Source organism: Carica papaya, chromosome 6 (genome assembly GCF_054855325.1).
Source record: "Carica papaya isolate Zhongbai chromosome 6, ASM5485532v1, whole genome shotgun sequence".
Taxonomy (NCBI): domain Eukaryota; kingdom Viridiplantae; phylum Streptophyta; class Magnoliopsida; order Brassicales; family Caricaceae; genus Carica; species Carica papaya.
This window is the reverse complement of record NC_142314.1, coordinates 37,483-49,363: the sequence shown is the minus strand read 5'-3', so window position 1 is coordinate 49,363 and position 11,881 is coordinate 37,483. Positions and strand designations below refer to the sequence as shown.

The following is an 11,881-nucleotide window of genomic DNA, read 5'->3' as shown; positions in this document are numbered from 1 at the left end:
TTTTTGTGTATGTATTTTATTATAAACATGTGCGTATTTATATACAGAAAGAGAAGAGGAAAATGCACTAATTGAGAAAAAGTAAACAAACCCTGACAAATTGCTTAACAAACTAAAAACAGAAACAAATCTCCATCGTCCACTTGCCCTAAATCCCGACATTCTTTTCATCTGGCCCTTCATTTTGTACATTCGATCTCAACCGTCCATTTTTTCCAAACCCTAGCAGAATCCACCACATCATTGCGTGCAAGGGGAGCTCCACTCTCCGTTAACTCCCTATATATACAAGTATATACCCCTGAGAAAAGTTGAAGAAAATCCGCTGGAATGGGAAAAGTAAAGGGGAAGCATCGGTTGGACAAGTACTACCGGTTAGCCAAGGAACACGGGTACCGATCTCGAGCCTCGTGGAAGCTGGTCCAGCTCGACTCCAAGTTCTCTTTCCTCCGCTCTGCACATGCCGTCCTCGACCTCTGCGCCGCCCCCGGTGGGTGGATGCAGGTTGCCGTTCAGCGCGTTCCCGTCGGCAGCTTGGTCCTCGGAATCGACTTGGTACCCATTGCCCCCATTCGCGGAGCTGAAGCTATGGTGCAGGACATCACCAAGCCCGAGTGCAAGGCGAAAGTCCAGCGTGTCATGGATGAGCATGGGGTGAAGGCTTTTGATCTTGTCCTCCACGATGGCTCCCCTAATGTGGGTGGCGCCTGGGCCCAGGAGGCAATGAGCCAGAACGCCTTAGTTATCGATTCTGTCAAGCTTGCTACTCAGTTCCTAGCTCCAAAGGGAACGTTTGTTACTAAGGTACTCATTTTCGGTTGCCCTGACCTTGTTCAGTATTTCCAACTTTTTGTCTTTCAGTCATATCTTCTGTTATATATCTAAAGGTTTCATTAAAGTGCTTTGTATATCGTTTAGTCTCAGCTACGGATTCTGCATGCTGCAAGCTCATTCGTTTTTTGTCTTGTCTTAGGTTTTTAGGTCACAAGACTACAGTTCTGTTCTTTACTGCCTTAAGCAGGTTAGTTTTATTTTGTCGCCTTCTCAACATTTTCTTGATAATCTGCTCTTTGAAAGTAATTATTGGTGAGCCTCGTGCTAAACTATTGTGGTACTGATTTTTCTGCAGTTATTTGAGAAGGTTGAGGTAGATAAACCAGCTGCCAGTCGTTCAGCGTCTGCAGAAATATATGTTTTGGGTTTAAAATACAAGGCCCCTGCAAAAATTGATCCACGTCTTCTCGATGTTAAGCATCTTTTCCAAGGATCTGTAGAACCACAGAAGAAGGTAATTTTGTTGTTTTGGAATATAAACAATAAATTGACTTTACTCAAATTATCATCTCACTCCAGTCCATTATGTTTTGATATTTATTTATTTCAAAAAAAAAAAAATATATGTTTTGATATTTATGATTGTTTTGTTGATTTTCTAAATGTAGGTGGTGGATGTGCTAAGAGGTACTAAGCAAAAGAGGCACCGTGATGGGTGAGCCTGCCTTCTTTGATTGATCTCATTATCTATGTTGTTTCCTCTTTCAGCCATGTCAATCTCATAATCTAGTGGTGTTATTTAATAGGAAACTAGGGTGACAACGGATGTTTAAAAATAGTGCTTTTCAATTGTTCATATTAACTGTGTTTACTTACTAAGTTTTATTTACAGTTATGAGGATGGTGCCACAATTTTGAGGAAAGCGACTTCAGCTGCTGATTTCATTTGGTCTGATGCACCACTGGAGATCCTTGGTTCAGTTACTTCCATAAGCTTTGACAATCCAGCTTCTTTACTTATTAAGGATCATAGTCTGACCACAGACGAGGTGTCGTCCCCGGCCCCTTCTTTGGATTCGAACTTTGAATCTTGTTTATTATCTTTCCATTTACCGTGTCTTTTTTTTTTCTTTTGACAGGTTAAGGCTCTTTGTGATGATCTACGTGTTTTGGCGAAGCAAGACTTCAAATACATCTTGAAGTAAGGAAGTCTGTTGCCTTATTTTCATTGTTTTGGAAGTTTATCCTTCTGTATGACATTTTTGAGTTTGAAGTTTTATTTAGTATATTATGGTTCATGGAAGGATAAGTCGAGCATGTATAGTACTTTGTATTCTCCCTTCCGTAACTATTTGCTATTTGATTCTATCCACGTCGCCAAAAGGAGTACCTATTACTAAGAATTCTGCGTTTAATGTGTTCAGTGCGTTGTGATATTTTTGCATAAGAATGCATAGAATCCATGGTACTGCAGTGGAAATCTGTGTCTGATTATGTGCATAATAAATCCCAAGTGATTTTAGCAAAGTTAACTACCAGTCCCTAGGAAGGCTTCTGTAGTCTTGCCTTTTACCAGAATGATTGAATTCTATATTTTACTGGGGTCTGATAAATTTCTGTCAAGTTTCAACATTTCGTTTGGATCTAATATATGTTCTTTAATCTGCTTGATACTGAAAGACACACAAGCAATCAGTAATTAATTTTTGCAATTTTAGTGTGCTCTTTGGTTCTAGCTAATGGCAGCGTTCCCATTAAAGAACCTCTTGAATTAATATGCTTTGGTGTTATTGAATTTTAAACAAGAGCCTGTAGTTTTGTTCTATCATTCTCCATTGGTAGAGCTAATAGCATATTACAGTTTACCCACATCACGTGCAATGTTCTTTTTGGTCACATAGGTGGCGGATGCAGATTAGGAAGGCCCTGTCTCCTTCCCAGAAGTCTACTTCTACTGCTACTGCAAATCTTGAAACTGAGATCAAGGAGGATGAAGATGTTAGATTGCTTAACGAAATGGAAGAGTTAACCTATGCAATGGAACGCAAGAAAAAACAGGCAAAAAAGCTTCTTGCAAAAAGACGAGCCAAGGTTTGGCATTTTTCCCACTCGCTCTGCACGTACATATTCTGAGAAACAAGCTTACCAGCAATGTGTCTATTTCAGTATTACTTGTTCAGTTATCCAGTATTTCTCATGAAGCTCTCTCTTGCTTAACTTCATACGCGTATACCAGGATAAGGCACGAAAAGCAACGGGGGTACAAATAGATGCACTGGAAGATGGTTATGTTGACCATGAGTTGTTTTCCCTATCGTCCATCAAGGTTAAATACTGTGCTTCTACTTCATCATCCTTATAAAGAGAATATGGTTCCTTGCTTTGCATTGAATTATCTGTGAATCCATATTTTTTGAAAGAATTTTATGTCGATCCACTGTGCTGGATCCTCGGAACATTCTTTCTTATATGTCGCCTTGTAGTTGTAATTTGCGATTGTCTACAGCTGGTGGTGTGATACTTCAGAAGTTTTGACAATTTTACAAGTAGGATGTCAGGGACCTGATATAAGTAAGAACAAGAAATTGAAGCTTAAGTATGATGGCACACAATCATCACCTTGTCCTTTTATGAGTTCAGAAAGTTATTTTTGTTTTTGTTTTCTGAAGGGAATTCAAGAAATTATTAAGCTGTCTACAGAATTATCTTGTAGCCATGCCTCTCCTAATAAACTGTTGGATTGCAGGTTTAACTGAAGGTTGTGATACAAAACTATTGATATTCAACAGGCATATTTGATGTGCTGGTCTCGCATTCTGTTTATCTATTTGGTTGTACTGTTGGCTTTTCAGGGGAAGAAAGATCTGGTTGCTGTTGATAATGATGAGTTTCCTGGTGAGATGGATGACGTGAAGGATAGTGACGATGAAGAAAACAGGGAGGAACGTCCCAAGGATTCTTCTAGTGATATAGACTCTGATGTAGAACGCAGAAGGTCAGTCAAATGGTTCCAATGATGCTGTCAATCACCTATTCTTCCTTGTTGATTCTGCAATATTATGCTATCCTCAATGTTCTTAGGTATGATGAACAAATGGAAAATATTCTTGACGAGGCTTATGAAAGATTTGTTGCCAAAAAGGAGGGAAGTACAAAGCAGAGGAAGCGTGCAAAACAAGTCTACTCGGAAGAACTCCTGGAGGTACTTATGATCCTTTCATTTGGAAGAATGATTTTCATCCAGTGATCCTATTATGGTTTCCTCACTGTCCCTGATTTGTGTGCAATCTCTTTTCCCCATGGATCTCTTTCATAATTACTTTTTTTCTCCCTTTTTATGATGCTGGGCAGTAGTGTTAACGCATGGTTCTTGGTTTCTGGTTGGGGAGGGAATCTCTGTTCCTGATCTTTGCATGGAGGGAATTTTTCATTTCGCAATATTGCTTTTCTAAAATTTTGATATTGGGTCTGCAGGGTGATGGTGGTGATGATGATGGTATGCCTTCAGATTATGATTCAGACAAAGAGCAGGGTGATTACGAGGTCAATCCCCTTGTGGTACCACTTGATGGGGGAGAAGCACCAACTCAAGAGGAGATCACAGACAAGTGGTTTAGTCAGGATGTATTTGTGGAAGCAGTGCGGGGAGGAGATTTGGAGGACGACAGTGAGGATGAAATGCAGGTTGAAAAGCAGGAGGGAAGACTTCCCATCCCTGGAAAAAAGGACAGGACTGAGAAACCTGCTCCGGTGCCCATCCACACTCTAGCCAAAGCTTCCAAGGTGGAAGATGATTTTGAAATAGTCCCTGCTCCAGCTACAGATTCGAGTGCTGAGTCGTCCTCAGATGACTCTGAGGAAGATGCGGATGCGAAGGCTGAGATATTGGCTTGCGCAAAGAAAATGTTGAGGAAAAAGCAAAGAGAGGAGATACTCGATGATGCTTACAGCAAGTACATGTTTGACGACGAGGGCCTACCAAAGTGGTTTCTGGAGGAAGAAAGGAGGCATAGGCAACCAGTCAAACGTGTTACAAAAGAGGAGATAGCTGCAATGAGAGCACAATTCAAAGAAATCAATGCCAGGCCTGCAAAGAAAGTGGCGGAGGCCAAAGCCCGCAAGAAGCGTGCAGCCATGAGGAAGCTCGAGAAAGTTCGGAAGAAAGCAAACAGTATATCAGACCAAGCAGACATATCAGATCCTTCAAAGAGGAAATTAATTGAGCAACTCTATAAGAAGGCAACGCCCAGAAGGCCACAAAAGGAATATGTGGTTGCGAAGAAAGGAGTGCAGGTGAAGACTGGCAAGGGAAAAGTCCTTGTAGATCCTAGGATGAAAAAGGATGCTAGGGCACGTGGGATGGGGAAGCCAGGAAAAGGAGGTAAAAAGGGGAAGAATGTCAAAGCTCAGAAAGGCAAAGGACAAATGAAGGCGCGGTCAAAGACGGGAAGGAAGCCCAAGAAAGAGAGGTAGAAGGAAGGCGGATGCGTATATGACTGAGCAGGGGCATGGCCCTTGTTGTTATTCTTTTTTATTTTTTTGTTTGTTAATTATTATTTTTTTTTGTAATTTACAAAGTAAATCCTCTTACTAATTTCTTTCTTTATTTTTCGAAAAACAAAACGGAAAAAAATGTTTCCTTTAAATCCTACCAGAATTGTACATTTGTTACATTTCAGAATGGGAATTGTAAGATATTATAAATATAATTTCTGCATTTCAAATATTTATTAAAAATTATAAAAATACTATAACAGTCATAGTTATAAAATTTACAAATTTGGTTGTACTTCCAAAGAACCTTATACTCTTTTTTTTTTTTTTAATATTCAATATCATTAATTTAAAATAAAAAGTGTATTTTATTTATGATCATATACCGTTAGCTTATAAAATATTAATTAATTATTAGACAATCCATCTATGCACTTTAAAATATTGATAATTACTGACCATCCCATTTATTATAAGTTGTTTATTTTGAATATATTAAACTATTAATATTTAAAAAATAATTATAATTAATATTATGTCTAATACTATTTAATCTCTCATATATTCAGACAATTGAAGAGCATGCTACTAACTTTATTACAAGAAGGAGACTGGCGTACAAAAAATACAGGTAATAAGATTGCAGAGTTAAAGAAGGAAGAGAAAATGGCTATAAGTCCAAACCTAACGTCATGCCACCCATCTTATGGTCGCAAAGACTTGCTTGTGAACTGCTGCCCGCCAAACTACCAAACTCCACAACCTTTCATTGATTTTCAATTTCCAGACCCTTCACGACCTGTAAGAGTTCGACGTCCAATCCATATCATTGAAAAAGATGAGACCTACGTTGCAAAATACAAAAAAGCAATCTCCATCATGAAGTCTTTGCCTTATGACGACCCTCGAAATTAGATGCGTCAAGCAAACTTATACTGTCTTTTTTGTACTGGAGCCTACAACCAACCACACTGTCATTTCCCTTTTCAGGTCCATGGATCCTGGCTCTTTTTTCTTTGGCATCGTATGATGTTTTACTTCCATGAACGTATCCTTGGAAGTCTTATTGGAGATAACACTTTTGCTTTGCCTTACTGGCCATGGGACATCCCTGAAGGAATGGAGATCCCCGCCTTATATATGAACGAACCCTTTTTTGATGCAGAATGTGACATTTCTCATTTTTCACCTCGAAAGATTAATTTGAACTTCAATGATGTTGAGCATGGTTTCAAAGATGAACAACAGATCGATTATAACATGGCAGTCATGTATACACAGATGGTGTCTGCTGCAAAAAAGACAGAGCTCTTCATGGGCTGTAATCTCACTGTTGGTCAGGAAGGATATTGTCATGTTCATGGCACCTTAGAGCTCACCCCGCATAACACCATGCATACTTAGGTTGGTAGTAGTTTAAATCCTCGAAGGGAGGATATGGGTGTCTTTTACTCAGCTGCAAGAGACCCAATTTTCTATGTACACCACAGCAATATAGACTGCTTACACTATCTACCATGGCTTAATGCACGTCCCAAGCCTTCAATTCCACCCAAGCTTGCTCGTCAAATTCTCACCAACATGTCAACCAACCACTATCCATCGATTATAGACTTCACCCCATACGGTAAACCACTAAACAACAACTTAACATTGAAAGTTAAAAGACCTAAACTCTTTAGAACCAAAAAAGAGAAAGAAGCGGAAGAAGAGGTGATTGTTGTTTATGGAATCAATGTCAAACAAGATGAATATGTGAAATTTGATGTGTACGTGAATACAATTGATCATACAGTGGCTAGTCCACAATTTAGGGAATTCGCAGGAACATTTGTCCATGTTCCTCATGGTATATCATTTCATAAGCGAGAGAGTTATGAAATGAGAAAGAAGAAATACACTCTTAAATTAGGAATATCAGAAGTATTAGAGGATTTGGAGGCAGATATAGATGAAAGCATTTGGATCACATTATTACCAAGAACTAAAACTTGTATCAATGTGACCATTGATGGCGTTCTAATTGAGTACATGAAATAATATGATTTTTAAGTATAGTATAGTGATGTCTCTTAAAAAGTAAATATATAATATTTTTCTATTTTATGACAAAAGTATTTTTATATTTTACTAAAGAATAAAACTCCGATTGAGGCATAAATATATATTTTATTCTTTATTTTTTGAATTAACATATGTTTTTATGCATGTGAGATAAACAAAATAGTTCAAATAATTTATTCTTTTAGAAAAGATTAGGTTTTTTTTTTTTAATTTTCTATTTTATCATCATTTTTATGGGTGTTTTCTTTGTTGTTAGTTAACTTGTAAGATCTTGTGAATAAAGATATATAAATTTATAAAAATAAATATTTGTATGCATGATCATACATCCCACACTATAATTTCATTGAAAAAGTTTTATCTCCAAGCATCAAACCAACAGCTTGTCAAATTTTGCATTAGAATGTGAAAAATTGAGTTTGAATGTAGGAAAGCTATTATACATCTCGAACTTCGTAAAAGAAAATGATTAATTCAGAGGCCAAACACATTGTGATTTTAAATGTTATTGTGTCTGCAGCAAAACATGAGAGATAGAACTGGAGAACAACTGAAATATCATATAATTAAAATAATAACTCAGAAGTACATAATTTTAGATCCCTGAGTAATGATTTCAAAGTTTGGCAGAATGATATATTGGAAAATAAACCAACAGCTTGTCAAATTTTACATTAGAATGTGAAAAATTGAGTTTGAATGTAGGAAAGATATTATACATCTCGAACCTGGTAAAAGAAAATGATTAATCCAGAGGCCAAACACATTGTGATTTTAAATGTTATTGTGCCTGTAGTAAAACATGAGAGATAGAACTGGAGAACAATTGAAATATCATATAATTAAAATAATAATTTCGAAGTACATAATTTTAGATCCCTGAGTAATGATTTTAAAGGTTGGCAGAAGGATATATTAAAAAATTTGCCTAAGAAAACTGTAAAAGTAACAAGCAGTCTACATTGGTTGGTTATGTATGATCAAAATTAATCAAGGAGAAATTAGAAATCAGACATGTAAATTGTGGAAATCACTAAGACATAATAAATAAAAAATCAAGGAGGAGGGAGAAGGAGGAAGAACGAGCTGACATTTTTATCCAACCAATAGAAGAAAGAGGATATTAGAGAATTTTTCAAAATGAGTGTCCCCTTTGATGAGAAACCAACCATTCCATATTCTCATGGATGGTTCAATATAACTAGATATTTAAAAATATATATATATATATATATATATATCAGTTGCAAGAATTTATTGTACTTATTATTAAATATTTTATAATCAAATACACGATTAAACGTTAATCATGGAGAGATAAGTCATTAAATACCTTTAATAATTAAGATTTTTACATTATACTTAAAAGATAACATTAAATATTTATTAATTAATTTGAGCAGAATTATAATAAAATTAAAAATGTATTAACTAAAAATTCTATCACAAGAGTTGTACTAAAAGATAGTTAGAGGTTAAGGAAATAAAAAAAAAGTAGAAAGTAAATAAAAGTTGTTGCAGTAGCACCAGGTTAATCCTTTTCTTTCAGCAAGGTCCTGATGGCACGTTACCATGATTATATGCAGAAACATGAGTTTGAGATATCAAATTCTGATTGGCAAAGAAAAAGAAAAAGAAATTCATAGTGACGTTTGTATGGTTATCAGGCGAGGACAGTGGCTAGAATTGTAGAAGGAGATGCGGGTAAGGTAACTTGCAAGGAAGCGGAGAGGGTAAAGCCAGCGGCTGTCGTGATGGGCACTAGAGGGAGAAGCTTACTACAGAGGTTCTCTCTCCGGCATGGTAATTAGCTACTCACTCATCAAACTTTTTAACAATTGCTTTTCAATCTTTTGGCAGTGTACTGCAGGGAAGCGTGAACGAGTATTGCTTCCACAACTGCAAGTCTGCTACTGTTATTATTGTTCCAGGCAAGGGTACTACTCTATTGTGTCCATTGTTTCTTGGGCTAATCAGGGTGTTAATAATGAACTTTTTTTTTTTTTTTTACCGGCAGATGAGTCCTTGATTTAAAGGAATTAACAAAATAAAGGATGAGAAGCTGCGGTTTGATGATGAAATGTGTTAATGCTTTATTGTATTTGTATCGCTGTGGATTTGTCGGTAATGTTTTCATTTATAGCTAAAGGAAGTTTGTTAATGGAGGCAGCCGGGGGGCAATTGGTTTGGATGTTATGAGAATATGGAATGAGTGACTTGGCACCGAAGAGTAGGAAGATTGAAGATGAGAAACTAGTATGCTAGCTGTAAACCCTTACTGCACTTAGATTAGATGGGCCTGGCGTCCATATCATATTCGAAATTCAATAATTTCAATTTGTGGAAAACAAGTTGTCAAAAAGGGGTAGGCATTTGCTTTTCTTCTTAAAGATAATTGAGGGGAGCAAGTAGGATTGCCAGTGGATTGGATAGATACAAGGGTCTTTTGTTTAGAGAAAAAAAAAAATCACTAACTTTTTTCTCTGTCATCATACTTGTTTTCAGATTATGGAATACTTGGGGTAAAGACATACACCTCCTACTGCATCCAAACATATTTTCTCATGTACAATTCCAAAAAAGAGAGAGAGGGAATCTTTGTAGATTTTAGCTTCTTTATTTCTTGGAATTCCCAGTCTGTGAAGGTTTTTGAGGGAAAAACAAATTATACTAAAATATGCACTCATTACAAGAACACATGACACGCTAGAGACACATGCTTTAAACTCCACGGCTATCCCGAATGGTTCACATAACTTAAAGAAAAAAGTGTCAAAGAAAAAGCAAATGATTTTTCAAATGAAAGCTCCAGTGACACTAAAGGCGAAACACCGATCATAGCATGCTAGAATGCAAAAATAACTAACATTATACAACAGAAAATCAGCAAATACATAAAAAGTTAGGGAACAAGCACAATGGAATCAGCAGGATGTGCGAGTTACTTCGACCTTGTAAGAAAACAATCTAACTATTACTTTTTACACACCTCGAATGATGCAAGTACATGGATAATTGATACAAGTGCAACATCACAAACATGTCATGATTTTAGCTTTTTTACTAAAACCCGCAGTACCTGTTTCTAATTCAGTGCTCTCCGAACCGTGCGGGAAGGTTTCCCATCACACGGCTCACCAACTTGATATTCGACGGGAACCGTATGTCCAAATAGGCTTTCGCTCCTATGCTACAAACACACCGGATATTGAAAAGAGCGCTTACCCCTCTCGCAGCGGAGTCATTCACAAGAGAAAGACTAGCTGTGGATTCTGCTAGGGTTTGGAATAAATGGACGGTTGAGATTGAAGGCAGAAAATGAAGGGGCAGATGAAAAGAATGCTGGGATTTAGGGCAAGTGGATGATGGAGATTGAAAGTTGCTATTTATTGTGGATACCTGGAAAAGTAGATTCTAGAATTTATTTTTGTTTCTAGTTTTCTAAGCAATTTGTTAGGGTTTGTTTACTTTTTGTCCTCTTCTCTGTGTATATAAATACGCACAAGTACATGATGAAATACATACACAAAAACAGTAAAATTTACTCATTCTTTTTTTTTTTAAAAGGCGATTAAGGTTTTGATGAGTAAAACGTTCAAAGCTTTTACTTCAGAAAATAAAAAAACTAAACACTTCAATCTACTTTAGGCTGGGTTGATTAGTTCGGCGCAAAATAAAAAATTCTGCCTCAAATCGTATTTATTTTTATGAAGTTAACGAATTTGTAACTAAATAAATTATTTTTACCCATAACTGTAACTATATATATTTGATATTTTTAATTATAATTTGAATTTATTTTTATTATTTTATGATTATTTTTTAGAATTACTACTATTATTATTCTTATTATTATTCTATGACTTAGTTTCATATCTTATTGATTAATCATTCTATCTTTACAAACAAAAAAGCCATAAAAATTAGAAACCTAACTCTTTCGAAATCCCTATTTAAGTTTAAAATTTAAGTCTATCGCTATTTTAAATTCTAAATTAATTCTCTAAGCCCAATTTAAATAAGAGTCTAGTTTTAAATGTCTTTTAAAACATATACTTTATTTAATCTTTTCTTGGTTCTAAAAGACCTGTTTAAAATTGACCCAAGCATAAGAACCCAGACATCCCAAAAAGGCAAACCCAAAAAATTTAGAATTTCCATAGCCTTGGCCCAAGCTTGACGCAACCGGTCTTCTTTGATTTCTAAAGGATGTGGCTGTTTTTGGAGCCACTTATTTTCTTCCTTCTTCAGCTAGAAACATTGACAGAGAAGGAGAGAGAGACACAATGAGAAATAAAAAAGGAGCGCGGCAGAAGCTAGTGGCATGATGATATCTAAACAGGTTTGACATGTGATTACTTTCATTTGATGATGATGAAATGGCGTAGAAGAAACTGAAAATCAGAAAGGAAGCGTAACTTCTGGTGATGCCTAATTGATGATTCGGCAAGACGCAACGATAAAGCAAGAACAACAAAAAGAGAAGAAGAAGAAGTGTGGTAGACAACAAAATGCAATGATGGTTGATTGATGATTCGAATGAAATTTT

General features: G+C 36.3%; 1 protein-coding gene, 1 long non-coding RNA gene and 1 pseudogene across 2 annotated transcripts; all 3 read left to right on the top strand.

Annotated features, from left to right (window-relative positions):
- The first annotated feature begins 249 nt into the window (after window positions 1-249).
- LOC148253153 (adoMet-dependent rRNA methyltransferase spb1-like) lies at window positions 250-5,425 on the top strand. The gene is made up of 11 exons (XM_088222615.1): window positions 250-804; window positions 974-1,021; window positions 1,130-1,288; window positions 1,443-1,489; window positions 1,667-1,823; window positions 1,914-1,975; window positions 2,676-2,865; window positions 3,011-3,100; window positions 3,627-3,769; window positions 3,856-3,976; window positions 4,249-5,425. Exons 1-11 carry the CDS (start codon window positions 331-333, stop codon window positions 5,245-5,247), a joined length of 2,490 nt encoding a protein of 829 aa, XP_088078741.1. The 5' UTR covers window positions 250-330; the 3' UTR covers window positions 5,248-5,425.
- A 393-nt stretch (window positions 5,426-5,818) lies between these two features.
- LOC110813716 (aureusidin synthase-like) lies at window positions 5,819-8,059 on the top strand (annotated as a pseudogene).
- Window positions 8,060-8,245: 186 nt separating this feature from the next.
- Window positions 8,246-9,501, top strand: LOC148253152 (uncharacterized). The gene is made up of 3 exons (XR_015821861.1): window positions 8,246-9,118; window positions 9,193-9,263; window positions 9,350-9,501. It is a non-coding gene; the product is annotated as an uncharacterized LOC148253152 (long non-coding RNA).
- The last annotated feature ends 2,380 nt before the right edge of the window (window positions 9,502-11,881 follow it).